At 41.0% G+C, this 25962-nt stretch overlaps 1 protein-coding gene across 1 annotated transcript in view; it reads left to right on the forward strand.

The window, feature by feature from the left end:
* CPS1 (carbamoyl-phosphate synthase 1) overlaps positions 1 to 25962 on the forward strand; it is a 176711-nt gene that overhangs the window by 102881 nt on the left and 47868 nt on the right. The window contains exons 23-27 of the mRNA XM_034432365.3: positions 11408 to 11473; positions 13872 to 13935; positions 18036 to 18217; positions 19345 to 19539; positions 19924 to 19991. Of these exons, the coding sequence (XP_034288256.2) occupies positions 11408 to 11473; positions 13872 to 13935; positions 18036 to 18217; positions 19345 to 19539; positions 19924 to 19991 (575 nt within the window). The remainder of the gene's footprint in view (positions 1 to 11407; positions 11474 to 13871; positions 13936 to 18035; positions 18218 to 19344; positions 19540 to 19923; positions 19992 to 25962) is intronic.

The following is a 25962-nucleotide window of genomic DNA, read 5'->3' on the forward strand; positions in this document are numbered from 1 at the left end:
CTATCTATCTATCTATCTATCTATATTAAATTTATATGTTACCCATCAAGTGACTCTGGGTGGCTTACAACATGATAAAAGCAACAATAAAGATAAAGGTAAAGGTTCCCGTTGCACATATGTGCTAGTCGTTTTTGAGTCTAGGGGCGGTACTCATCTCTTTTTCAAAGCCGAAGAGCCAGCGCTGTCTGACGACTTCTTCGTGATCATGTGACTGTTATGACTAAACGCCAAAGGCACATGGAACGCTGTTACCTTCCCACTAAAGATGGTCCCTATTTTTCTACTTGCATTTTTTATGTGCTTTCGAACTGCTAGGTTGGCAGAAGCTGGGACAAGTAATGGGAGCTCACCCCATTACGCAGCACTAGGGATTCAAACTGCTGAACTGCCGATCTTTCGATCGACAAGCTCAGTGTCTTAGCCATTGCGCCCCTTTTAAAATGGGCTCTTTTAAAATGGGCATGTGGAGACCCATTTTCGGCCTCTACATGCCCCGTTTTCGGCCTTCATGCATCCCGTTTTTGGCCCGTTCCAGGCGGTTGGGTTTGCAGGTGCTGCCGATTACCGCCGGTGCATGGAGGCCAAAAATGGGGCACGTGGAGGCTGAAAATGGCCGAAGGGTGGGGGCCGGTGGGTGGGCAGGGCTTTGGCAACATTCACTCTATAAGACGCACATACATTTCCACCCACTTTTTTTGAGGGGGGGAGTGCGTCTTATAGTGTGAAAAATACAGTACTTTTTCATTTAGGTTGTAATTGATTTTAGTTAAAAACCAAGCAGTTGTCAAATGTAATAAAAAAAATGATGAAATAGAACATTGATGAATTTGTTTAAAAAAAACAGGGAAATTATAAAAATAAAATAGAATAATATTTGTGCTGGATTCCAAACCAGTGGTCTTCCTCTTGACAGGCCAATATTATAATCACTATAATCACTACTGGCATTTTTACATTTTAATTTTTAATGCTTTAAGGTTTTCTATTGTTGCTTTTATCATGTTGTAAGCCACCCAGAGTCACTTGATAGATAACACATAAATTTAATAGATGGATGGATTGATGGATGGATGGATGGATGGATCTTACAGAAGCAACAGTGATTGACAGTGGTTTTCTTGTATGAAAAGATGGGAGAGCAGAAGGGGACTTGTTCAATAGAAGTCTTCAGGTTGAATACTTTGTAAACATTTGCAAAAAGATGTTTTAAGGTGGCTTAAAGTTCAGCTGCCATGACAACTTAAAGGTGAAGTGTAGAAATGTTCTTAGTCACAGGCTGTCTTTGAGCCTTATGAATAAACAAGGATTCTGCCACTGATCTTGGGAGTAGATCTCTAACAAGACAAGTATAGCTTGTGTTCATTCTTTAGAAATGAAAATTGAACTAATTTCTTATGTCCTCAGAGGCTGATTGTCTTTTGTATTGCTTCTTGGTTGTTTCAGATGATAGTGTAAATAATATTCAGTCTTCCATTTGGGAGCACATGGGACATTTTTGTAGCAGAAAGAAAGAAGATACCAAAATCTATAATTATCTTTTTAAAAGAAAATAAATGCTTCTCACTTTTACTCTTTTTCTATCAGGTAAAAGAAAAGATCTGAGTTACTAATCTGTCTCCAATCTTATTTCTTATCAGGCCAGTCATGGCGTGATCTGACTTGCCAAGTTTCAAATGCCTTTTTTCTTTAATAACTCTCAGGTCTAAAGTAATGGATCTGCTAATAGCCCTTGCACATTTTTATTTTCACCTAATTTCATAGTAACTGCAAGAGGGATCTTGGAGTCCTAATGGACAATGACTTTAATATGAGCCAGTAGTGTGTTGGCAGCTATCAAAAAAGCCAATGCAATCCAAGGCTGTATTAATAGAGGGATAGAATGAAGATCATATGAAGTTTTAATGCCATGTTATAATGCCTTGGTAAGACTACACTTGGAATATTGCATCCAGTTTTGGTCGCCACAATATAAAAAAATGCTAAGATTCTAGAAAGTGTGCAGAGTAACAAAGATGATCAGGGGATTGGGGGCTAAAACATGAGGAACGGTTGCAGGAAACGGGTTTACTAGTCTAGTAAAAAGAAGGACTAGGGCAGAGGTGGGATTCAGCCTGTTCTGTCCAGTTCGTGCGAACCGGTAATGGCAACTGCGGGAGGCTCCGCCCACCTGCCCAGATGTAATGCGCAAGCAACGAGCATGCACAGAAGGCCATGCAGATGCACAGAGGAAGCATGTGCGAGCAAAGCCAGCAAATGTGCATGTGTGCTCACATTTGCGAACCGGTAGGGAAGGCAAGTGAATCCCACCTCTGGACTAGGGGTGCAATGATAGCACTGTTCCAATATTTGGAGGCTGCCACAAAAAAGAACCTTTGGAAAAGGTTATTTTCCAAAGCACCTGAGGGCAGGACAAGAAGCAATGGATGGAAACTAATCAAGGAGAGAAGCAACCAAGAACTAAAGAGAAATTTTCTGACAATGAGAACAATTAGCTAGTGGAACAGGTTGCCTTCAGACGTTGTTGGTGCTCCATCACTAGCGGTTTTTAAGAAGAGACTGGATAGCCATTTGTCCAGAATGGTATAGGGTCCCCTGTTTGAGCAGGAGGCTGAATTAGAAGACCTTCAATATCCTTTCCAACTCTGTTATTCTCTTTTATTCTGTTATTTACTTGAGACCATCCAGGAATCCCACAGACTTAAATAGGATTTAAACTTCTCTATCTCTGTACCCTACTGTCTATGGTTAATGAAACTTGTTATGTCCTTATAAGGACATCCGCCCGGATTGTCTGCCAGCCATCGGGCGGGAAAGTTTGAATCACTGTCAGGGGCGGTGCGACTGGCGGAGCGAATATAAGGAGAGCTCCGGCAGCGCGCAGCCAGTCTTGTTTCTCTGTTCCAAATAAAGTTACTAATGTAACGAGCTGGTCGCGTCTTCCTTTTCCTGCGCCGATCTAACACTGGCGACGAAGGATTAGAGCAAGAGATGAACCTCGTGGCGCCAAGCCAACAAGACCAAGACACCAGCACCTGAAACCACCGTAGGCATTTCCGTAGGCATGGCATCCGCTGAAGTCACTTTGCCAGCCCTTGCTCCTTTCCGCCCAGGGAAGGACAAGTGGAAATCCTACGTGGTCAAATTTCGGCAATACCTGAGAGGCAACAACATCAGGGATGCCGATGATGACCGGAAAAAGGGCATTTTCGTGGCTAACTGCGGCTCCGAAGTCCTGGACATGGCAATCGACCTCAAGACACCACGAGACATCGAAGAAGTGCCATGGACGGACCTGCTGCAGATCCTGGAGGACCACTATGCCCCAACTGGAACACCAGTGGCGAACCGTTTCACCTTCCATCAGAGGGACCAGAAGGAAGGTGAGACCATCAAAGAATTCATGGCCGCCCTGCGCCAAATCGCAGCCAGCTGTGAGTTTGACCACGTGGACAACGCCATCGCTGACCGCGTGGTTTTCGGCATGAGGGACAGAGGCCTGCAAAAGAAATTCCTGAGCAGGAAGAAACTCGTGCTCAAGGATGTGGTGGAGGAAGCCACCGCATCCGAAATCTCAGAGAAAGCGGCAGCCGCAGTAAGCAGAGTGAAGGGAATCCACAAGATTTGCTCCACAAAACAATCATCAACTGAGGATTCCACAGCTGGATCGGAATCGGAGGAGGAGTCCACCGTCCACAAAGTATCCAGACCCCCAAGGCGGGAAACTGCCCAAAGAAGTTACAAGGGGGAGTGCTGTGCCAGCTGCAGAGGGGACCATGCCAGGGCAACCTGCAAGTGGAGAGATGCGACCTGCAGACGCTGCAACAGAAGGGGTCACATCGCCGAAGCTTGCAGAGCCGAGGAACCAGCCTCAGAACCCTCCAGCCACCGTCCCCGCGAAAATCGAAAGAGTACCAGAGATCATCCAAACGGTCCTCTGGCCCGTCTAGACGCAGAGACGATGAATTTCCCCGGAGCGGAGCGGTCCACCAGACGACCATCGCCCACACAAACTCGGACAATGCCACCAAGTTCCACGTGACCATCCACGTGGAAGGTTTACCCTGCTCAATGGAGGTAGACTCGGGCTCAGTCTACTCCATTATGGATTGGCACCAGCTGAAGCGCCTGCAACCCAGCATCAGCAAGCGAGACCTGAAGCCACTACACTCCAAGCTCGTCGATTTTGGGGGAAACCCCATCGGAGTCTTAGGAAGAGCCAACATCCGAGTCTCCTACAACGAGTTCCAAGGCAAGCTTCCCATCACAGTCGTGGAGAACAGCCGACAGAACCTGCTAGGAGTGGAGTGGTTTAAGCCGCTGGGGCTATCCATCGGAGGCATACATCAAATTCGCAGGGATGAACTCGACAACCTCATCGAAGAGTTCAAAGAAGTCTTCGATGGTAAACTGGGGAAATTTGTGGGGAGGCCAATCTCATTTAATCTGGACAAGGGAATCACCCCAATTAGGCTGAAGCCCCGCCGGGTTCCATTTGCCCTGCGGCCCAAAGTAGACGAGCAGCTGGATAAGCTGATCGCCCAGGGCGTCCTGGAACCGATCAATCATGCCTCATGGGAGACCCCCATTGTGACCCCACTGAAGCATGATGGGTCTGTGCGCATCTGCGCCGACTATCGTTGTACCATCAACAAGGCGTTGGCACAGAGCGCATACCCAGTCCCAGTGGTGCAACATCTGCTGCATTCCCTGGGAACTGGCTCAATTTTTGCAAAACTGGACCTGGCCCAGGCTTATCAGCAACTGCCAGTGGACGAAAAAACGGCGGAGGCATAAACAATAGTCACACACAGGGGGGCATTCAAATGCAACCGTCTCCAGTTTGGAGTCAGCGCTGCCCCCGGCATCTTCCAATCAATGATGGAACACCTCCTCCAAGGTGTTCCAGGGGTGGTGCCATACTTTGACGATGTACTAATCTCCGGAGAGTCACAGGCACAACTCCTTGAAAGGCTCAGGCTTGTCCTGCAGCGCTTCAAGGTCAAGGGCTTGAGAGTCAGGAGAGATAAATGCATCCTAGGAGTACAGGAAGTCGAGTTCCTGGGCTATCTCATAGATAGCACTGGCATCCACCCCACCAAATCAAAAGTGAGGGCAATCCAAAACGGAACTTCAGGCATTCCTTGGGTTGCTCAACTTCTATGCAATGTTTCTTAAACAGAAAGCCACAGTTGCTGAGCCACTCCACCGCCTGCTGGGGAAAGCGGCTTCCTGGAAGTGGGGCCAAGAAGAGGAAGCAGCATTCCGGGCCGTGAAAGGACTTTTAACTTCCAAAAGCGTCCTCATCCAGTACAATGAGACGCTCCCCATTAAGCTAACCTGCGATGCGTCACCTTACGGGGTGGGGGCAGTCCTCAGCCATGAACTGCCCAACGGCTCCGAAGCCCCAATAGCCTACTTCTCGAAGACCATGTCCGGCGCGGAACGCAACTACAGCCAGCTGGACAAAGAAGCCCTGGCCATCGTTGCAGGAGTGAAACGCTTCCATGAATACCTCTACGGGAGAAGTTTCACCATAGTAACCGACCACAAGCCACTTCTGGGGCTCCTCGCAGGCGACCAACCCACCCCAACCTTCATGTCCCCGCGGATGACGAGATGGGCCATCTTCCTAGCTGGCTACTCCTATAGGCTCGTGCACCAGCCAGGCACAGCCATAGGAAACGCCGACGCGCTGAGTAGATGCCCATTGAAGGATCCAGTAGAAGACCCAGCCCCCATGCTCCACCTCTTCCACATAGACGACGACGCCAGCTGTCCAGTCTTGTCCGCAGATGTGGCCGTCCACACCCAAAAGGACTCCACACTCTGCCAAGTGAAGTCCTGGGTCCTCAGAGGGTGGCCATCTGAGAAGACGGAGGAAAAGTTCAGCCCATTCGTCAGGAAGCAGAAGGAGCTGTCCACAATAAAGGGCTGTTTGCTATGGCGAGACAGGGTGCTGATTCCAAGCACTCTGCAACGGCGGGCGCTAGAGACATTACACAAAGGGCACCCAGGCATCGTCTGCATGAAGGCCCTGGCACGGAGTTACGTCTGGTGGCCCTCACTGGACAGAGACATCGAAGAATGGGTCTCCAGATGTGACCCGTGCCAAGAAGTACACCCAGCGCCGCCACAAGCCAAAACAGTGGTGGGAGACCCCCAGCAACCCCTGGTCGAGGATCCATATCGACTTCGCGGGTCCGATGCAAGGGCGCCACCTCCTCATCGTCGTAGATGCCTTCTCCAAGTGGCTCGAGGTGGTACCCATGGCATCTACCACCACGGAAGCGACGATCCGGGCCCTGCGCCGCCTTTTCGCCACCCATGGACTACCGGATGTGCTGGTCTCCAACAACAGCCCGCAACTCACATCCCTGGCCATGGAGGCATTCCTGGCAGGACTGGGCATCCGCCATGCCCTGTCCGCCCCGTACAGGCCGGCTGGGAACGGACAAGCGGAATGAATGGTGAGACTCACCAAGGAGGCACTCACCAAGATGGGCACGGGAGACTGGCAGGAAAGAATAGACAACTTCCTCCTCACCCAGCACATCACGCCGCTTGCCACCACCCACAAGAGCCCGGCCGAGCTGTTGATGGGCAGAAGGTTGAGGTCACCATTGGACCGGCTGCACCCCCAATACAGCCCAGAAGTGACCGCAACGACCAGCCGCCCGCTTCGCACCTTCAGCAAGGGAGATTCGGTTTTCGCGCTAAACTTCAACAGCTCTCCTAAGTGGCTGAAGGGGAAGATAGACAACACAACCGGCCCAAGTCCTACACCGTGGAGCTGGAAGATGGACAGGTCTGTAGACGTCACATTGACCAGCTCCGGAAAAGGTGGGGGGGGAGCGCAAGAAAACCAGCCTGACGAGGGAGGCCTACAACACCCCGAAGAGGTAGGCCTGCAACACCCCGACGAGGTAGGCCTACAACACCCCTGCGAGGTAGGCCTACGACACCCCTGCGAGGTAGGCCTACGACACCCCGACGAGGTAGGCCTACCACACCCCGGCGAGGCCGGCCAAGCACACTACCAGGCGCTAACACACCGACAGTCCAGAGTGGTAGACCGGGGCCAGCCGCATGGGGGATGGCAACACCAACCCAGTGAGGTGGGCACCCGGCACGACAGGGCGAGGGACTACTAAACCAGCCCACGAGTAGACCGGGACCTGCCCAGAGCGGAAGCATCGCATCCCGCCAGCGAAGGCAACCCACGTCAGCCCTGCCAGGGAGACCTCCACTCCAGGCGAGTAGACCAGGACCATCCGAGATGGGCACACCACAGCCCATGGGTGAGGGTGGCACACGACTCCCCGGCGAGAGGGACCCCCGCCCAGCACAGAAGACAGCCCGGCAACAACAACCCAGCCCAGATGACCCCAGCCACCAACCTGCGGTAGACCAGGGACTAGGGCGAAGGGAAAGCCGACAATAACCCGGCCAGGGAGGCCTGCACCACCCCGGCAGGGGAGACCTCCGCCGACCCGTGGAGGTAGCCCCACAACGACATCCCGACCAGGTCGACCACCGCCGACCCGACGGGGTAGGCCAACGCCAGCCCGACCAAGGGGACCTGCGCCACCCCTGCGAGGTCGGACAGCATGACACAAGCCAACACCACCCACCGCTGGCAGACCGGACCCGAGGGCACCGATCCGAACCACCCCCCAGATGACAACGAGTCGAACCGCAGCCGAACCACAGCGCCCCGGAGACCGGGGAGGAGCAGGTGACAGCCTGGGACTTACCGAGACTCAGACGCTCTTCCCGGGTCGGAACCGAGCAGCCTCGACGAGATGATAGATCCACAGGCCAGGAGGACGACCACCAGAACCAGCCATCCAAGGTCTGCGGTCCAGCCGGAGGCGCTGAGGGTGACCCCGCACACTCGCCAGCCGAACCGAGCCCGGTTCCGGGGAGGGAACCAGGAGACACAGGAGCCCTGTCCGTCCGGGTCGGGGACGAGGAAGAAGTGAGACTGCGCAGGTCAACTAGGGTGCCGAGGCGTCCTACGTACCTGCGTGATTACGTGACTTTTATTGATGAACATTGACTGTTTCCGGACTAAGAGGGGAGGAGTGTTATGTCCTTATAAGGACATCCGCCCGGATTGTCTACCAGCCATCGGGCGGGAAAGTTTGAATCACTGTCAGGGGCGGTGCGACTGCCGGAGTGAATATAAGGAGAGCTCCGGCAGCGCGCAGCCAGTCTTGTTTCTCTGTTCCAAATAAAGTTACTAATGTAACGAGCTGGTCGCGTCTTCCTTTTCCTGCGCCGATCTAACAAAACTGAAGAACAGATCAGTTCAGTTGCAGATATTTGTTTTTTGTAAACCAAATTGAAATTCTTCATTGCATAGTGTTAACTAGTTACCATTTCATCATTGGCCATGTGAACACTTACCTATAATTTTTTCAAGCTATTTCTACTACAAGCAATGGTTCCATTTCATCATTTCCTGATTAGTCAAATCCAGTCCCTGTTTTCATAAACAGTTTTCTTTAGTACTAAAGTGGTCCATTGACATGCTAACTTGTGATTTCATTAAATCTGTTTGTCTAGAAACATTTAGGCTGAAAGAGAAAAACAACAGTCTTATAGGCAGAGATATAGTGGTAGGTCTATATCCTACAAAAGGTAAGACCCCAAAGCTCAGTTAATAGAAGCATTTTGTCATGGAATGTCCTGACTTTGATATACGATATTCAAATGTTCCAGCAGTAGTCTGACTTCACTTCTGATCTTTGAAAGACCTGTTGTGAAAGTTCTGGTAAAAAATCTGCCATTGCTGAAACACTCAGGGCTCATTTTGAGGTTGGACCACTTTTGGTATATATGGAAGCGTCTGTTTTGAGTTCTGAATGAGTCCTTTTCAAGGTCAAAATGTTTCACATCTATCCTGAAAACCAGCTTCCTGGATGACTTTGTCCAATGCTACAAGCCAAGCGGGGTCTGGCCTGTTTTCTAGTGGATATGAGACAATTAAGGGCTGTTGGCTATTCTGGGAAGTTACAAAAACACCCTGGGAAGGAGGCAATGGCAAACAACTTCCATACTGCTGCCAAGAAAACTGTATAAGCACATCTGTTCAATGTGCTTGAGGGAGCCTTTATATTTACCCAGCAGGTCTAGCCTTTATTTTCAGCAACAGAAGTGTCTCCTAGATAATGACTTCCCTTATTCAAACTGGAAATGGGTGAAAGAATGCATGACTGGAAATAGCTGAAGCATCCCAAGTGGTCGTTCTGTGATTTAGCAACTGATCTAAAAAATTTTTAAATCAGCCTTCAGTCTTGGACACACCTAGCAGTACGTAGCCATAAATAGTCATCTGGACTGCTATACAATAAAATCAATATAATTCAATATTTTGAACATTGCTGTTGTTAGCCTATAGGATTTGTCTCCTGTGACTTGTCACCAAAGGATTTTTTCCAAGATAGTCAGCTGTCTCTCTACATTGTTTAATACCTGAGCACCAGTCTACTTCAGCATGAGATTGTTTCACATTCAATCATGCATATTCTTTGTCAAAATAACAATTAACATTAAATAAATTTCACTTAATGAAAGGAAAATCTGGTTCTCCATCTCACTTTGAACTGAGCTATTTCCTCTGCTTTGGTTTTAAGCAGTGAAGTAAAAAAGATGATCCATTTTTCTTTGTGATCACAATATGTGTAACTCCTTTTGCCTATCATTTTGTAGGGTAGTATTGTAAGTGTTCCATCACTGCAGGTTCATTCGGTATTTATTATAGTTGTGTAATATGTTCCTCAGCTATTTGTGACAGTCCCACAGTCGCTTTCAAAGTGTTCATGTTGCTGTTCAGTTAAGGGATACTGAAATGAATGTTCTGTGTGCTTCTTTTCTCCTTTTTTAGAGATCATTGACTTTTTTTGAAGTTATTAGAGGATCCATGTACACCTAAAAGCTTGTTGTCCAAATACTGTCCTCATTCTTGCTTCACTTCCAGTACATTCTGGTCTCATTAAAGCAAACATGAAAATTTTTGTGGTGCTCTGGCTCTGCAGCATTGGTAACTGTGCAATGTTCCTTGAATGACAAGCATCAATTTATCCTTTCATAAGTCTCTCTCTGTTTTTCTGTCTGTCTGTCTGTCTCTCTGTCTGAATGTGTGTGTATGTGTGTGGGGTGGGGGAGGGGGAGGGGGAGGGGGGGAGAGAAAGAGGAAGCAAAGGATATTTAAAAAGGAAAGATATTTATAGAGTCAGAACAAAATATTGTCTCTTACAGAGTCAGACTGCATTCTACGCTCTAAGAAGAAAGATGTAGACTAGACTAGACTAGACTAGGCTAGGCTAGGCTAGGCTAGGCTAGGCTAGGCTAGACTAGACTAGACTAGACTAGAATAGAATAGAATAGAATAGAATAGAATTTTTTATTGGCCAAGTGTGATTGGACACACAAGGAATTTGTCTTGGTGCATATGCTCTCAATGTACATAAAGATGTATATAAAGAGTCAAAAGTTACAGAAGTGATATGGACACCTGAATAACAAGCTGTAGCTGCAGCTGATCATGGCATAAGTTTAATATTAAAACCACCTTTACTGCTGAGCATTAGCTTTGCTCATCTTATCTGAGAGCAAACCCCATTGAATAAAGTGGGACTCCCTTTTGAGAAATTAGGAATCTATTTATCTACATCTGGCAAAATGGTAGCTTATTAGGGTACGTCTGTCCACAGTTTAACCATGTAGACTTTTGAAACTTCTAATCCAGATATCAAGAAAAGCATTTGAAAGTTTCCTCCATAATTATTAAGCATGACATTACCATTTGAGAAGCAGAAGAACTCCTGATCCTGCAAAATGAAATATATCTGTGTGCACTGTGGTGGGGGTGGGATTCTATTGCCTGAAGTGTATTAAATAAAGCAGAAGGATGATGAATGGTTAAATTTACAGCTTTTTTCTGCAGAAAAAAAAACAAACCTAGGTTTTCTTTTAGTTTTGATTTAAAATGAGACCAATATTGCTATGTGGAGGAGGGTCAGCCAACCACATTCCAGGCTTATGGTTGACTCTTCATCCACATTAGACAGTAACTTTGACTCCTCTTGTTTTATTCTTTGAAGACTCTTTGTTCTTGGGCAAACCTTGGTGGTCTCCAGAGCCTCTTATGCATACATATTATTGCATATAGGCATCAACAAGGAGGCAATGAATTTCAGTTAATGCTTAAATCGAAATTATTCAGTTAAAATAATATTTGGCTGATGATTACTTGTGTTGTGTCAGTAAATATCTGAACAGAGAGAGTAACACACACACACACACACACACCCTGGAGGGAAACAGAACAACCAAGGAATGGTACTGCACGAACCTGACAAATAGTTGTTTTCATACTGACAATTCTCCCCTTTTGCAGATTGATACGCTGGCAGGAGAATACCCTGCTGTAACTAATTACCTCTATGTCACTTACAATGGCCAGGTAAGTACTGTCATTTATTAGGTTACAGCTATTTTGTATTATGATGTATTTTCTCCCATTAGTATCTACTGACCTTGCAACTCAAATTCACTCACTCTGTAGGCAGTTATAGTTTACAGCAGTTGGCAGAAGCATAATCCCATTGGAGTACAGGTGGAAATGTTTTTCTGTTATTTTTATTGAGCAAGTAAAAATATAGCTGGGGGCATTAAAGTCCTGTTGAACAAGAAGAGTAGACAGATAAGGAATGAGAATTTATCCATAGCACCACAGTTTTGTCTTCTATGAACGACTATAATAATATACATTATTTCTCTTTGCTGTAGATGGCCAAAGAGGATGATAATGATTTTAGTTATTATTTATTAAATTTATTTGCCACCCATCTCATTTCAAAGTGACTTGGGGCAGGTTACAACAAAATATCTTAGAGATATAAGTATTACTTGCTAGTTTGCACTGTGGAAGATTCTTTTCTTTGGGAAATTTAATCTCTTATTATCAAATAAATTTGTGAAGTCCAATACGTTGCAAGTGCAATGGGTGGTACTGTCCCATCTCATTCCATGCTGATTATTGACAATGAATTGTATAATGAAAAAAGCTAATTCCCTTGATCTTTGTACAAATGGCTTTGATAAGGATGATTACTTCAAGAATTTGGTAGCATTGGAGGAATGCAGCAGAATGGTTATCGCGTGAATGACAGAGTTTGGCTGAAGAGATAAACTAACTTGGTAGTACAGTGGTCTAAAGCACCCTGTTATTAAGACCAGCTGCCTGCAATTACTGCAGGTTCGAATCTCGCCAAGGCTCAAGGTTGACTCAGCCTTCCATCCTTTCTAAGGTAGGTAAATTGAGGACCCAGTTGTGGGGGCAATAAGCTGACTTTGTATAAAATATACAAAAGAATGAAGGCTATTGCTTAGCGCATTGTAAGCCGCCCTGAGTCTCTGGAGAAGGGCGGCATATAAATCAAATTAAAAAAAAAAAAACCTTCCTTAATAAAGATTCTGTGGGAAGTATTATTTCCCAGTATTACCCTTCTGCTAGCATGCCACCAAGCCATTAGGCACCCACAAAAATACTAGAGAACCATAATGCCAACTCAATCTGGGATTTATGTTTGAAAGAGTTGCAGACCAGTAATTAATTATTTGAGGAAAAGGCAACTGAACAGTAAAAGCAAAAGGAAGAATGGAGGCCAATCTTAACTAAAGAAGCTGAGAAGGATGAGCATAAAGTACTGGAGAATGAATTACCTACCATCAAAGTTAGCAGGATGAATCGTGATAAATTTTCAGCCAAGCATGGCAGAGACAATTAATTTTTATGCAGTATTCTTGTAGGCGGAACAGTAATTAGTCTAGCCTGAGTCAAGACCAGATGAAATGGAAATCAGTTAGCATGGGTTGTCCCATAAGTCTGTGGCAGTGGAGGTCAGAAAGAAAACAGCAGGCAATGACAGTAACAGACCAATTATTTAGCCTGCAATTCTATATGCTCTTTATCTACATGTAAGTTTGGTTGCCTCAGTGGCTATAGTTGGACTTAATGTGTGACCATTACTGTGTCATAGTGAAGTCCATAGTAACAGACTATGGCTTCTTTTAGGCTATTTACTTTTAGGCTCTGGTTATCGCACAAACAATGCCTGAGGTTAGACATTGTTTAACTCCCATTTCTGGCATTCAGGCAAAGAGCTATAATAAGGAGCTGCTCCTGGCTCATTTTTATCTTCAATGAATATGTGGAGACTATTACTTCTGACAGGAAATTTGGGATAAAAAAATAATAATATCTGATCAGAATAGCCTACTACTATGGTACTAACTTAGAAGCAGTCATATACTGTATGCTGTTCACACTACAGACATTGAACTGAATCATGGGTGTCATATGAATACTATAATTAAATCAGCTACTCCAAGAAACAAGCCCAATTTTAGTATCTCCCACCCATGAATTTTTTTAGGTATGGTCCCCTTTTATAATCCTAATTTCGGCAACAAAGTGGTTAACTGTATCATAACCCCATGGTTCTACTTCATCTTGGGCTGTGCCCTCTATAAGCATTCCTTATGATTCCAACATTCCACAAGACAATGCTAATACTAAATATATACTGCAAGACAATAACACTCCTTTTACAAGGTCATTATTCATGCTATTATCTTTCAGCAAGCCCTATACTGTGTCTTACATTACTGTTCCAACTTCTTTAAAAGGACCCTATATTAAAAAAAATAATAAAGTAAAGCAAATAAGACCAAATTAATCCCTTACTGTTTTATTTTTAGATGAAGAACTGTGAGCCAGAAATGTTTTATTCCCGTGAGCCCAGAGGATACTGCTGAAAATAATTTCTGGTGACTTCTTTTATTGTGTTCTATTTTAGGAACATGATGTAAAATTTGATGACCATGGAATGATGGTGTTGGGCTGTGGACCATATCATATAGGTAAATCTTGCTTCTATAGCTTCTCCACATTTTTCCAACTGAGAAGCTTCTTTAGTTGGTACTCTCTTGTGTAATATCTTTTCTTGTAGTACTTGAATTCTATATGCCAAATAATTGCTATTTCAGTGTTCTCAAGCATTTCGGTTTGTAGGTTTAGTATGAAAGAACTGTTTTCCAGATGGAAAACTTCTAATAATGTAATTTAGAAATCCAGAAAAAGCTTGTATAGAAATATATCTTAAGGATCATGAAGGTGTGATGATAGTAAATGGCCAGGGGATCTTCTCTACCTCTTCACTTTTTCATAGCAATACTCACCCTTTTTGATTTATCTGCCTTTATACTTTTTTTTTTTTATTGAAAAAGTTTTCAAATACAAATTCCCCCCCCCTTTTTTTTCCCCTCTCCCTCCCCCTCCCTAACCCCCCCTCCCCACCCATCCCCCCTGTGACTTCTTCATAACAAAAAAAAAACCTAATTCATAACAGATTACTTACTCCCTCCTCTAGATATTGACCTTTACTTACTAAAAATATTATTAATATTATAACATCCCCCTTTATCCATACATATCAAAAAAGAGAAAAGAAAGGAAAAAAAAAAAAGACATTATACTATGACATTATAAAATAACTTCTCCACTTTAAAACTATACGATAAGTCCTACTTTAACATTTAATCTTCTATATATATTACTATAACATTCCAAAGCGGCCTTCCCCATAAAATCTAGTTTAACATTTATTCTACTCTATCCATTTCCTCCACTCCCCTAAATATAACACTTAAAAATCCCTTTTCTTAGACTAATCAATCTACTAAATAGCTTATTCACCCACTATCATGCAAAATTGCCATACACAACATTTCTTAACATCTTTGATTCACTGCCCACCCTTCTTAAAAATATATGTCTATATTTTCCATTATATCTAAATAAAAAAAAAGAAAAGACAATGACTTTAAATTTATAATCCATATAGTATCTTCTTTGAGGTCTTTCCACTGGATTGGTAGAACCAACATCCATAATCGGGTAACATAGCTTACTGGTGCAACAGTTTATTCAGGATCTTCAATCATATCTGCCCCCATCAGTAGTAAATATCTTCTTATATGTATAAAAGTAAAAACAACCACCCGAGTGACATTATAATTATATTCCATATAGTAATAATTGTGGGTTTTATCAGGATTATTAATTCCCATCATCGTAGTGGGTAACAACCCGATCTTCTGCATGCCCCAGCATAATTCTCTTGCCTTGTGATTCAAGATAATATAATATGTTTATCAACACAAAAAGAAATTCCAAAATGGATAATTCAAATCCATCAGTTTAAGGCTCGTTTCACGTCCCCAGATTACGGCCATGCAGAGATCTGCCACAAACCTCAGGATGATATTAACCAATACGTCGCCTCTTCTGTGTTTACCCATAATCGTTCATATTTTAAAATCACTGGCTTCACTGTTGCCTGATTAGAAATTTCTGTTTTTATGCCACCTATTTCTTTTTTTCTTTTCTTTTTGTGGGTTTGGTTTCCATCCTGGTTCCCTTTCTATAAAGTGTGTATCATCTGGTCGGTTTTTATTCAGCTTTGTAGATTGGTCTTGTTGGTTTTGCTTTTGTATCTCATATTTCTTTTTTATCCCTTGTATATCCCCTAATTGGTTTCCATGTTTATCCTTGCCTTGATAAGTCATCACATTAGGATTAGATGCCTCTTCTCTCAAATTTGTAGATAGTCCAGCTGGGGTATCCAATAAATCCAATGGCAATTCATCTGGTACAGTCTCTGTAATTCGATATTTTACCTTTATTTCCGGCTCCTTCTGCTTATCCTGTATTATACCTGGAGATGTTAAGTTCATTTTCAACCTATTTTGATAACATTCTTCCGCTCTTTCAACAGTATTTAGCTGATATCTTTCTCCTTGGTATCTAAATATAATACCCACTGGGGCGTCCCACCTGTAGGAGATATTTCTCTTTTTTAACTCATTCACCAGAAAACCAAATTTCTTCCTTTCCATCAATATCTTAGGTGGAAGTTCCTTGTAAATCCAAATCTTTCTTCCATACAATTGCAAATTAGAATTGAAGGAGTTTTGAACGATATTATTCCTAATCTCCTTATCTGTAAAATAAATCACCACATCTCTAGGCCATTGCCTTTGCTTAGCAATCCAGGAGTTGATTCGATAAACTCTGTCGATCCTACAAAACACTTCGTCAGGTTGAACCTTTAGAATCCCAGCTAGAAATTCAGAAGATATTTTCCTTAAATCATCTCTATTATTTTCCTGCAAACCTCTTAATCTTATCGCATATTCTGTAAAATTATATTGTACCATTAAAATCTCTTTTTCAATCTTCTGTTGCAGATTTTCTGCATTACCATACTTTTGATCAGCATCCATTTTAGGTTTTTCTTCTAAGCTATTATCCTGAGTGTTTGTCAAATCATTTTCAATTTTTTGAATTCTATTGTCCAATTTATCTTGAATTTCTTCCATTTTAGACTCTAGTACATTAGTATTTGCGTCCAACTGTTTCATAAATCCTGTAAAACCATTAACCACTTTTGAGAGTTTTTTCTCCAAAAAATCAAACTTAGATTTCACCAATTCTTTAATTTCCTGCTTAAATTTTTCAAATTGCTGATTCACAATCTCCTCCCTTCTTTCAATCTCCTCTATAAAAAATTCTATTATATTAAAGTCAGGTTTCTGAGACTGAAGAATTAAGACTTGTTCCTTTAAGTTGTTGGTGGGGGGATCCCCCCCCTCTTGTTTATCTGACTTTATGAGTCTCAGTGCCATGTTTCCACCCAGGCAGGCTTTGTTAAAAAAAAAAGCAAGAAAAAAAAAAGGGACTTCTTTCCAATCAACAACAATATCAGGTCTCCAAGGGAAAAAAAAAGAGAAAAAGACACAGGAGCAAAGTTTTGTCTACAAATGTAGCCAGTGGTATTTATTCCGCTACATTGTAGTAATAGAAAACGGAAAGACTTCCCTTTCAGCCTCTCCTCCAGCCAACGCCATTTTAAAAGGCTTCTTTTTTTTTTCCTCTTTCTTTTCCTCCTCTCTCTTAAGTAATTTTTAAAAAAAAAAAAAATCAGTAAAATACTTGCAGTTCAATATTACAGGTCCAGCTCACATTTTCTTTGAGTAGTCTGTTAAATTTGCAGGCTTGCTTTTGACGCCTGGCTCTGCATCAGCAGAGGTCTCCCAAAGCCCGGAGCGGCGGCTGGGGATACGGGGCATCTCATCCGCTCCGTCCCAAAAGTAAAAAAAAAACTTTTGGGACTCCGCAGAGAGTTCTACCCACCCCTGCCGGCTCTATCTCCGTTTCCTCATGGAAACGGAGTTTTTTTGAGCCGCCATTCCGTTGTGAAGGCGGCTCTAACAGGCGATGGAAGCTGACGATCCCAAAGGAACGTCTGGCAGCGGCAAACAGCAACCCGGAAGTCCCTATCTGCCTTTATACTTTAACAGGCTTGATACTTATATGTATGGCATTAATATTTATTTCAAATAGTGTTAACTAGCATTACCATTTAGTTGGGATTTGAAATGACTAAAACTACTTTCATATTTCATTGATATGTTTACCACATATTTTGAAGGACAGCTTCTGCTAAATCTATATCTGATTTCCTGAACTGAGTGCACAGTACATATATCTATATATTAAACCCACTTGGAAATTCCACCAAAAATGTGGAGATCAAATGTAAGGCCAGAACCTATAAATATTTTCCATAAGCATGGTGAATACCTGAGGAGAAAATATATTTATTCATTATGTTTTAGCTATGGTTTTAGATAAACATTCTCTATTAAGACATATAAATAGCTTACAGCCTGACCCATCAAACGTTAAATTAATTTTAAGAAGCTGCTATTCAGTGGATTTATTAACTACCCAGAAATTCACAAAGGCACTTCTTTTATCAAGGTAATACATATTGTCAGTGGATACAGGCATGATGTTATAGCTGCAAACTTCCTTCCTCTGACCTTGACATAGCAGTTGCTTTTTAAACCTCCAGGCTAATGTTGTTTGTTAAAAACTCCAACTCTATTTTTGGCAGGAAGTAGTGTGGAGTTTGACTGGTGTGCTGTTTCTTGCATCCGTACCTTGCGTCAGCTCTCCAAGAAGACAGTTGTGGTAAACTGCAACCCAGAGACAGTGAGCACCGATTTTGATGAATGTGACAGGCTTTACTTTGAGGAATTATCACTTGAGAGGATCTTAGATATCTACCAACAGGAGGTAATTCATTTTTAAAATGGTTCAAATATTTTCAACGTAAGGAAGCTCAAGACCTCATAAAATAAGCTAAATCATTTGTGAAATCAAAGCTTTATTTCCCCTTTTATCAGGGCATTTCTTAAAGTTACTAGTTTTAGATACTGACCTCATATTTTACAACACATAGTTAATCCTAGTAACTGTTCAGTAATGAATGCCAAATAAATATATAACTGTGTTTCAAAGATGACATATTACACAATATTTATAAGCTAATTTAATTATTTCACAGTTATTTATGGAATGAATTGTCCTGCCCTTGCTGAGCTTAATTTCAACCTGTGACAGTGAAAGCAATTACACACATGCTTAATTTTATGTTGGAGGACAATAGTGTTGATATGGGTGTATTTTTTTAACTGTGAAATATAAACTTAAGGACATCATACATGTATGTATATGTGGCATTATAATAACTTCATGAGAAGTGTTGATTTTTTGTGATAGTCTTAGGGCTCCTTAAGATTATTGTATTTTTTTAATACAAATTGGCAGAAACAAACAAACATTGCCATGTTTCTGAACGTTTCTCTATACTTGTTTCTTACCTGGTTGATCCTAAAAGATTACAATGCAGTTCATAATAGCTGCTCAGCTTTCTCTGTGTTTTCAGGGAAACCAGTGGAAGAGTTCTCAGCTTAACTATGTAAGAGAGGCCATTTGCAAATAAGATCAGCTGCTTTTCCAAAAAGATAGAGATGGATCATGTACTAGAAACTCATGAATCTTAGTTTCATTAAGAGATGCTTCTAGGGTTAAGGGGCTATGAGAATGGATGCACTTAAAAAAACTCAGCTATCGATACTATTATTAATGGGATCTGTTCAAAAGTGAAATAAGATTTCATCATATTGTCTTACCGCCATGCATTTGGCTGCACTGCTTAGATAAACCAAATATGGAGCTGCAATGAATACCCAATCCTTTTGGATAGATTTTGGTGGAGGGAGGTGAAGGATTCTGCCAGAAGCAGGAAGAGTTTCTTCCCTTGCTTCCAAACATTTCAAGAGACCGGCAGTTGGGGAAATGAAATGTTGTAATTGTTAGCAAATGTATGTAACATTTTGTATTCTTTGGATTGCTCCTAGGCATGTGATGGCTGCATCATCTCTGTAGGAGGGCAGATCCCAAATAACCTAGCTGTGCCACTTTACAGAAATGGAGTTAAAATTATGGGTACCAATCCATTGCAGATTGATCGTGCAGAAGACAGATCTGTATTCTCAGCTGTTCTTGATGAGTTGCAGGTGGCCCAGGCACCCTGGAAAGCAGTCAGTTCCTTGGTAGGTAGATCTATTTGGAAGCTGGGTTTAGTCACTAGTTGAAGCCAACATCCATGACCTATTTTTTTATCTGCTTAATTGGAAGGCTGCATTTATCTTTGGCAATACTGTAGTATAAAGAAATAACAAAAAGCTTCCTTTTGCATAGGAAGAAGGTTCAGCAACCTCCAATTGCCAGAGGGTTTAACTTAAAAAGGTAGAAAGACAGAACAATTAACAGAAATGCAAGTAATGAGTTTGAACCTTATTGAAATAGAAAATGTTGAAGGACTCAAGTTTTCTGCAGATATATCCAAATGCAGTGATATGAAAATCTTCAGGATGGGGAAGGTTGAGTTTAATGTTACCAATATTATAAATAAAGTATATTTTCCTATTCTTTAGGAAGATGCTGCGGAATTTGCAAACTCAGTGGGCTACCCTTGCTTGTTGAGACCTTCTTATGTTTTGAGGTAAAGCATGTTCTATTAGCACAAGCTGAAATTCCTGCATTGATTGATTACTGAATAGATTGTGATACTAAGAGTGTCATACTTAGAAACTTAACAGTTTCACCATTCAGCAGCTGGACATCTAATTAATGTAGAGACTGGCATATTTGTCCTGTTGCTGCTTGCTTAGTAAACTGGAAATATGCCTTTTAGATTTAACATTGTAATGAAAACCTCAAGGTATATTAGATAAAGTATACTCTTCAAACACAAACAGTGAACTGTGCTTATTTTTTTGCCAGCTTTACCAATGTAGTTTTGGATCATCTACTTCCTGGTATCCTCATTATATCCAGCTAACTCTAGTCTAGAGTTTACTTGTCCCTGAAACTGTTCTTCTCTTTTGTGTCCTCATTTTCCTCTTATCTTTAATTTAAAATATTCAGACATATACTCACAAAAACACAATAGATGTTTTAGGAGGATCAAATAATGTTTCTAGTTCCATTTCCGGTGGTAGCTACCTAGATGCTTCTAAAAATCCAATGTGCAGCACATAAAGGTAATCATGCTCTTATACTCTTTGACCCCAGACATATCTGGCACGCTAAAGGACATTTACTCCAAATATGGGCTTTCCATATAGCTACCATAGGTATTAAAAAAAATATCCATAAACTTGTCTATGTGTATGTTTGTATATACATAGGAGAGAGATTGGACAAATTCATGTACATATGATATAATAAACATCTGCGCGAATGTTATTTATTTCTACTTTTTTACTTCCTTCTGCCATCTTTACTTCATTTTTTAGTCCCATTTGCCTTGAACTTATTCAGAGCCATTCACTTTCTTGCTCTCTGCTCACTTTCTTCACATCTCTCTGAGCAAATCAGTCTACACCAAGGAAGGCCTTTCATGATTGCTACTAACACTGTGGTGTACCTGATGGCATGACTGACCAGGCCTTAAGAGCTTATATTGAGAAATTCTGAGGCCTTTTATGGCTTGAAACTCAAGCTGAAAAACAACAGCGTCAAATTGGTTCCTATAAATAGTCCACAAAATCTCTCTTTCCAATGCCAGGAAAGGATGATTTCTTAACTGGAAAATTGAGTTTTGTAGCTTCAAGGCCCTGGAAGGTACTGGCAATAAAATGATCATTCTCTGTAGCTAATGCTCCTACAGATGGGCTTATTTTGTTTATCTGATCAGCAGCTTATTTGATCTCTCAAATATCCATGACTATGTCTATTGCATAATAAGGACATATTGGGACAATATCTATCCTTTCCTGACTCATATAAACATTAACTCTAGCCACTAATATCTGGAAAAGCAGCACATTTAAGTATGGTAATAAATGTTAATTAAGTTGCATATACGGAGGTTCTACATATTATTCCCCCCCCACAAAAGCAGGGATTTATTTACAATATATTATCCTGTTTGATATAAGGCAGCTGGACCCTAGATCAAGTTCAAGTGGCCTGCTTTGAACCAAGTTTGTAATTTTTCCAAACCAGAACTTCTATAAAGCAATTCAGATTGGGGCACTTTGAATGGCTGTAGAAATGCAGAAGACAGACTTTGAAAAAATTGCAACAGTTCTTCCATGTTTTCCCAAAAAGCAGGATATGGAGGGTAATTAAAAAAAGTGGATTCAAATTACTAACAAATCTACTTTCTAATTGTATAGAATGATTCTTCAAGGGCTTCCCAATTACTGTTTTACAGTCAACATTTGCCTACAGTAATATGATATAAAGAAACATACTAGATGGCAATTGCAATGCCGTTTGTAAAGCCATGGAAATCACTAGTAGAAGTTTATGTATGATTTCCAAATCAAGCTATTTCCTGCAAGGGATCATCTGTGATGCTATATTTTAGGAACTATACCCAAAGCAAAAATGACAGATGTCTTAGAATAATACATCTTTTTTGTATGTTGTGAAAACAAAAGACAAAGACAAAGGGTGTAATGAAAATTGCAGATTTCACTGACATTGTTGTCTAACCAATCCTCTTTGTCTACCAATTGGTAAGACTTTTTTTTTTTTTTTTTTTCATAAGGGCACCCTTATGGTCTGAAATTGACAGGATTATTTACAGAGGAGAGGCAGATGTTGTGTAGCTTTAAAAGCAACACATTTATGGACAATATTTAACATGGAGAAACCAGAATTTAAACAAAATTACAAAACTTCTGTACCTGTTTTTCTGAAACTGGGCGGTCTTTATCTTCTCAGAAGGTTGGGGTGGAGGGGAAGTAGGAGGTCAAAAAATTCAAGAAGGCAGCCACAACTATGTGATCAGCACTTGCCATTCTTCATGTACATTGCAAGAGATGTAAGGGGTGGGGCTTTGATCATATTGTTGTGGCCATCATTGTGACTTTTTTACTGCTCTTTGTGGACACTTGCTGTGCTTTCTGTACATTTCATCTCATTTTGTTCTTACAAAAAAACATAGCAGTTTGTGTTTTTTCCATGCTACTCCACAGAAGACTCAAATCACATTTTGTATTAGGCCCCAACTTCATGTGGACAAGCTTTAGAGATTACCTCCGAGATGAAGTTCCCATTTTCAGATGCTCCAAACAGAACCTGCAATAAGGATAAAAAAAAAAAAACATTAATGGAACTGATAATCCTCCATAACGTTTAAAATTCTAAATAAATCAGAAAAATATATTACAGTGGTCTGACATATTCTGATTAATATGCTTTTAGGTAATCTATAATATCATTCTGATAATTTTCTAGTCTAGGATGTTTCCCAAATAAAAATGTAAGCCTTAAAAAAAGGATGCTGCTGCAATAAGGAATAATCTAACCCAAGGGTATCAAACTTGCATCATCACATTGTTACCACGTGACATATTGCAACTTTTTTCCCCTTTGCTAAAATGGGGGTGAGTGTGGACACTGTATAACGCATCTGGCCCGCGGGCTGTGAGTTTGACACCCCTGATCTAACCAATCTTAATGGAGTTCTTCATGCTGTAGCATCTCTTTTTTTAAGATCTCACAGAACCCTAAAATGGAAGCTACTCTAAAGAATAGTAGAAAGGAACTCTTTCAAAGTTCAAAATCTGAAGAATATATTCTGAATGTTTGTCCCTAGTATGACTCACCAATTTGACTGTCCTTGCTCTTCCTACTTCCCATCTGACAGTGAATATGCATGGATAGGACCACAAAAGACTGTTGAGTGATTAGCCACGTTCAAAACTAGGCAGATAAATGTCAGAAACAGACTTCCTGACACTTGAAAGAACCTGAATCCTGAAGAATTACCTCTAAATGTCAGCAGCCTTCAGCATTCTGGTAATTTATCATAGCATGCTATTAACTCATAAAAAGTGAGGATGGGAGGAAAAACCCCTGTGAATGATGGTGTCTTTGAAACAGCCCTAAGAATGTTCATATTCTCAACCATCATCTTTCCAGTTTCATTTCTTGCTACCTCTTAGAAACAGGTATATCTACATCCTGCTGACAATATTTTGAGTTTGGCTATGTGAAAATGCTTCCCCCACCCCCATTACTATTTTCTGTCCAATACATGCTGTGGCAACTGCTTTTCTTCCAAGACATAGTTGACAAAAACAAAGAGAGGCAGTGGCAATGAATTGGATTAATGTTCAGGAATATTCTAAATATCCCTCTCCAAAGCTTAATGCAGCGAAGAGCTTATTCATAGATGAGAGGATTGGAAGAGAAATAGAGTTTGTTGAGCACAGTTTGCAAGTGCTAATGGATACTGAGTTGAAGCTTTCCAATAAGAAAAAAAAAGTGAACTGTCAGTCTGAAGGAGGCAACCCGGACACTGAATAAAGCAGAAAGAATATTTAAGCAAGAAAAGGCAGCTAGGATTGCCAGGTGTCCACTATTTGAGCGGACAGTCCGCTTTTTTCACATTATGTTCACTATTTTTTTTCACAAAATAGTGGACATTTTTTTTATTCAAAAGCTTTATGATGAAATGGTACGTAATATAAAGCTGTACAGTCTAAGAGAATAAGGATAGGAGAATCGCATTTTGTCTTTTTTTTTCATGTTAGAATGAGACAAAGATCGAATATCCATTGAACTCGATTCTCTGAAAAAATTAATGAGATTAAAATAAAAATATATTATAAAATTATGTACAGTTCACATTTTTAAAATGTATTGTAGCTTGTGTCGACTAACCTAAAATGGCGTTTTAAAATGTTTGTAAGAAAATATATAATTTAATTGTAATTTTTTTTTTACTACTTAACCCCCCCCCTTTCGCTTGTCCGCTATTTTTTGGAAGCAGACCTGGCAACCCTAAAGGCAGTTCTGCTATAGTGTAGCTAGGCACTATAAGGATATGTACATAAGGCCTTCATCATTCAATTAATTATGAATTAACTTTAAATAATTTAATCATATTCATTTTTAAACTGGATATTTAAAATAGTCCAAATATCCCTAAAATGGAAAATATTAATCTACGGATTATTTAAAATTGTTTTGAAAAGAAATTCTCAAAGATTTTTAAAACCTTTTTTTCCCTCCTGTTCAATTGTGTTTAGTTCTCGAAAACTACCTGGAAAACTCCTTGCAGTTTTCTTAGCAAGGTTTTTCAGAAGTGGCTTGCCATTGTCTACTTCCTAAAGCTGAAAGAAAGTGATTGGCTCAAGGAGGCTTTGTGCTTAAGACGAGACTAGAATACGCTGTCTCCTGGTTTCTAGCTCGATGCCTTAACCACTATACCACTACAAATGGCTCTCATTTGACATATACCTTTAAACTAAATTTTAACTGGAATTGAAACTATTATTTCCAAATGGACTCCAGCTGGGCTTAAATAACTTTCTATATTCTTATAAGCTTTGTATAAAATATTACTTTTTATGCACATGCTGCAAAGTAATAGTAAACAAAACCAATCTGGAATGCCAAATCTGTTTTGAGTGCCAGTCTTTCTTAGCAGAAAAAGTGTTCCATGGATCAGTCAGACAGTTGAATTTGTTGTCTTGAAGTCAGTGATCCACAGCGAGAATTAAATATGCTCTTTGGTTGCAGAGTTGATTCCAGTGAGATTTTTCCTTGTATTCTCCCCCCCCCACACATTTATTTAGAAGAAAACTAGCAGTACATTTTCCCACCAACAAATTTTATTAAAAAACATAATTATTTGTGAACTGCAGCTGATTTCATCAGTTGCCTCAGATGCACAAAATATTATGCCTTTTAATAAAGTTTGTTAGAAAAGATGCTATCAGATTCCTTCTGACTTTTTTGTCACCAAACACAAACATAGCTCTTTTCCCACAAATCTCACAATTCTTGTATCCTTCTGAGGTATCCAGGACTTGCTGCCTCCCAGACTAGTTGTAAATATATTAAGAATATATGACAAGTAACTAATTCTGCCTAACTTAATAAGATTGAATTTTACTGAAATACTATCTGCTAAGTATTTCAAATTCTCAAAAATATAAACATAAATCCCAAATATCACTAATAATAATTTGGGAGGAGATAGCCATCTATATTTAAAATTTAGAAGAAATAATTTTCTTACAGTTTTAGTTTTTATGCTAGATGTTTTTTCTGAAAGGCATTTCAAGACAATTGGTATAGGAAATAAAGATAATGTGCTTTATCTAGAGAATGACAGATGGAACATGATTCTGAAACAATGCTTTATTTCTGTTCATGAAGTTTCAAATTTGTCCTCTTTACAGGGCAACTTTTTTCTTATTTTTTGAGGGATACTTATTGTTTTTTTCTGAAATCTGCACATTTCAACATCTATCTTCTTTTTTAAAAGGGCAAAACAACTATGCAAATTGCATATTTGGCTTGTGAGTTATCTGTCTATCTATTTTCCATAGTTTTTCAGAACCATCTCATCATGTGTTCCAGCTGACAAGATGTTGAATACAAAAATGTGTTGGCAAAACTCTGATAATTTATTTTGGCATTAAAGTTTAATAGCATAATTATTT

The sequence above is a fragment of the Pantherophis guttatus genome, chromosome 1 (assembly GCF_059756535.1).
Source record: "Pantherophis guttatus breed Tessera chromosome 1, ASM5975653v1, whole genome shotgun sequence".
In the NCBI taxonomy this organism is placed as follows: Eukaryota; Metazoa; Chordata; class Lepidosauria; order Squamata; family Colubridae; genus Pantherophis; species Pantherophis guttatus.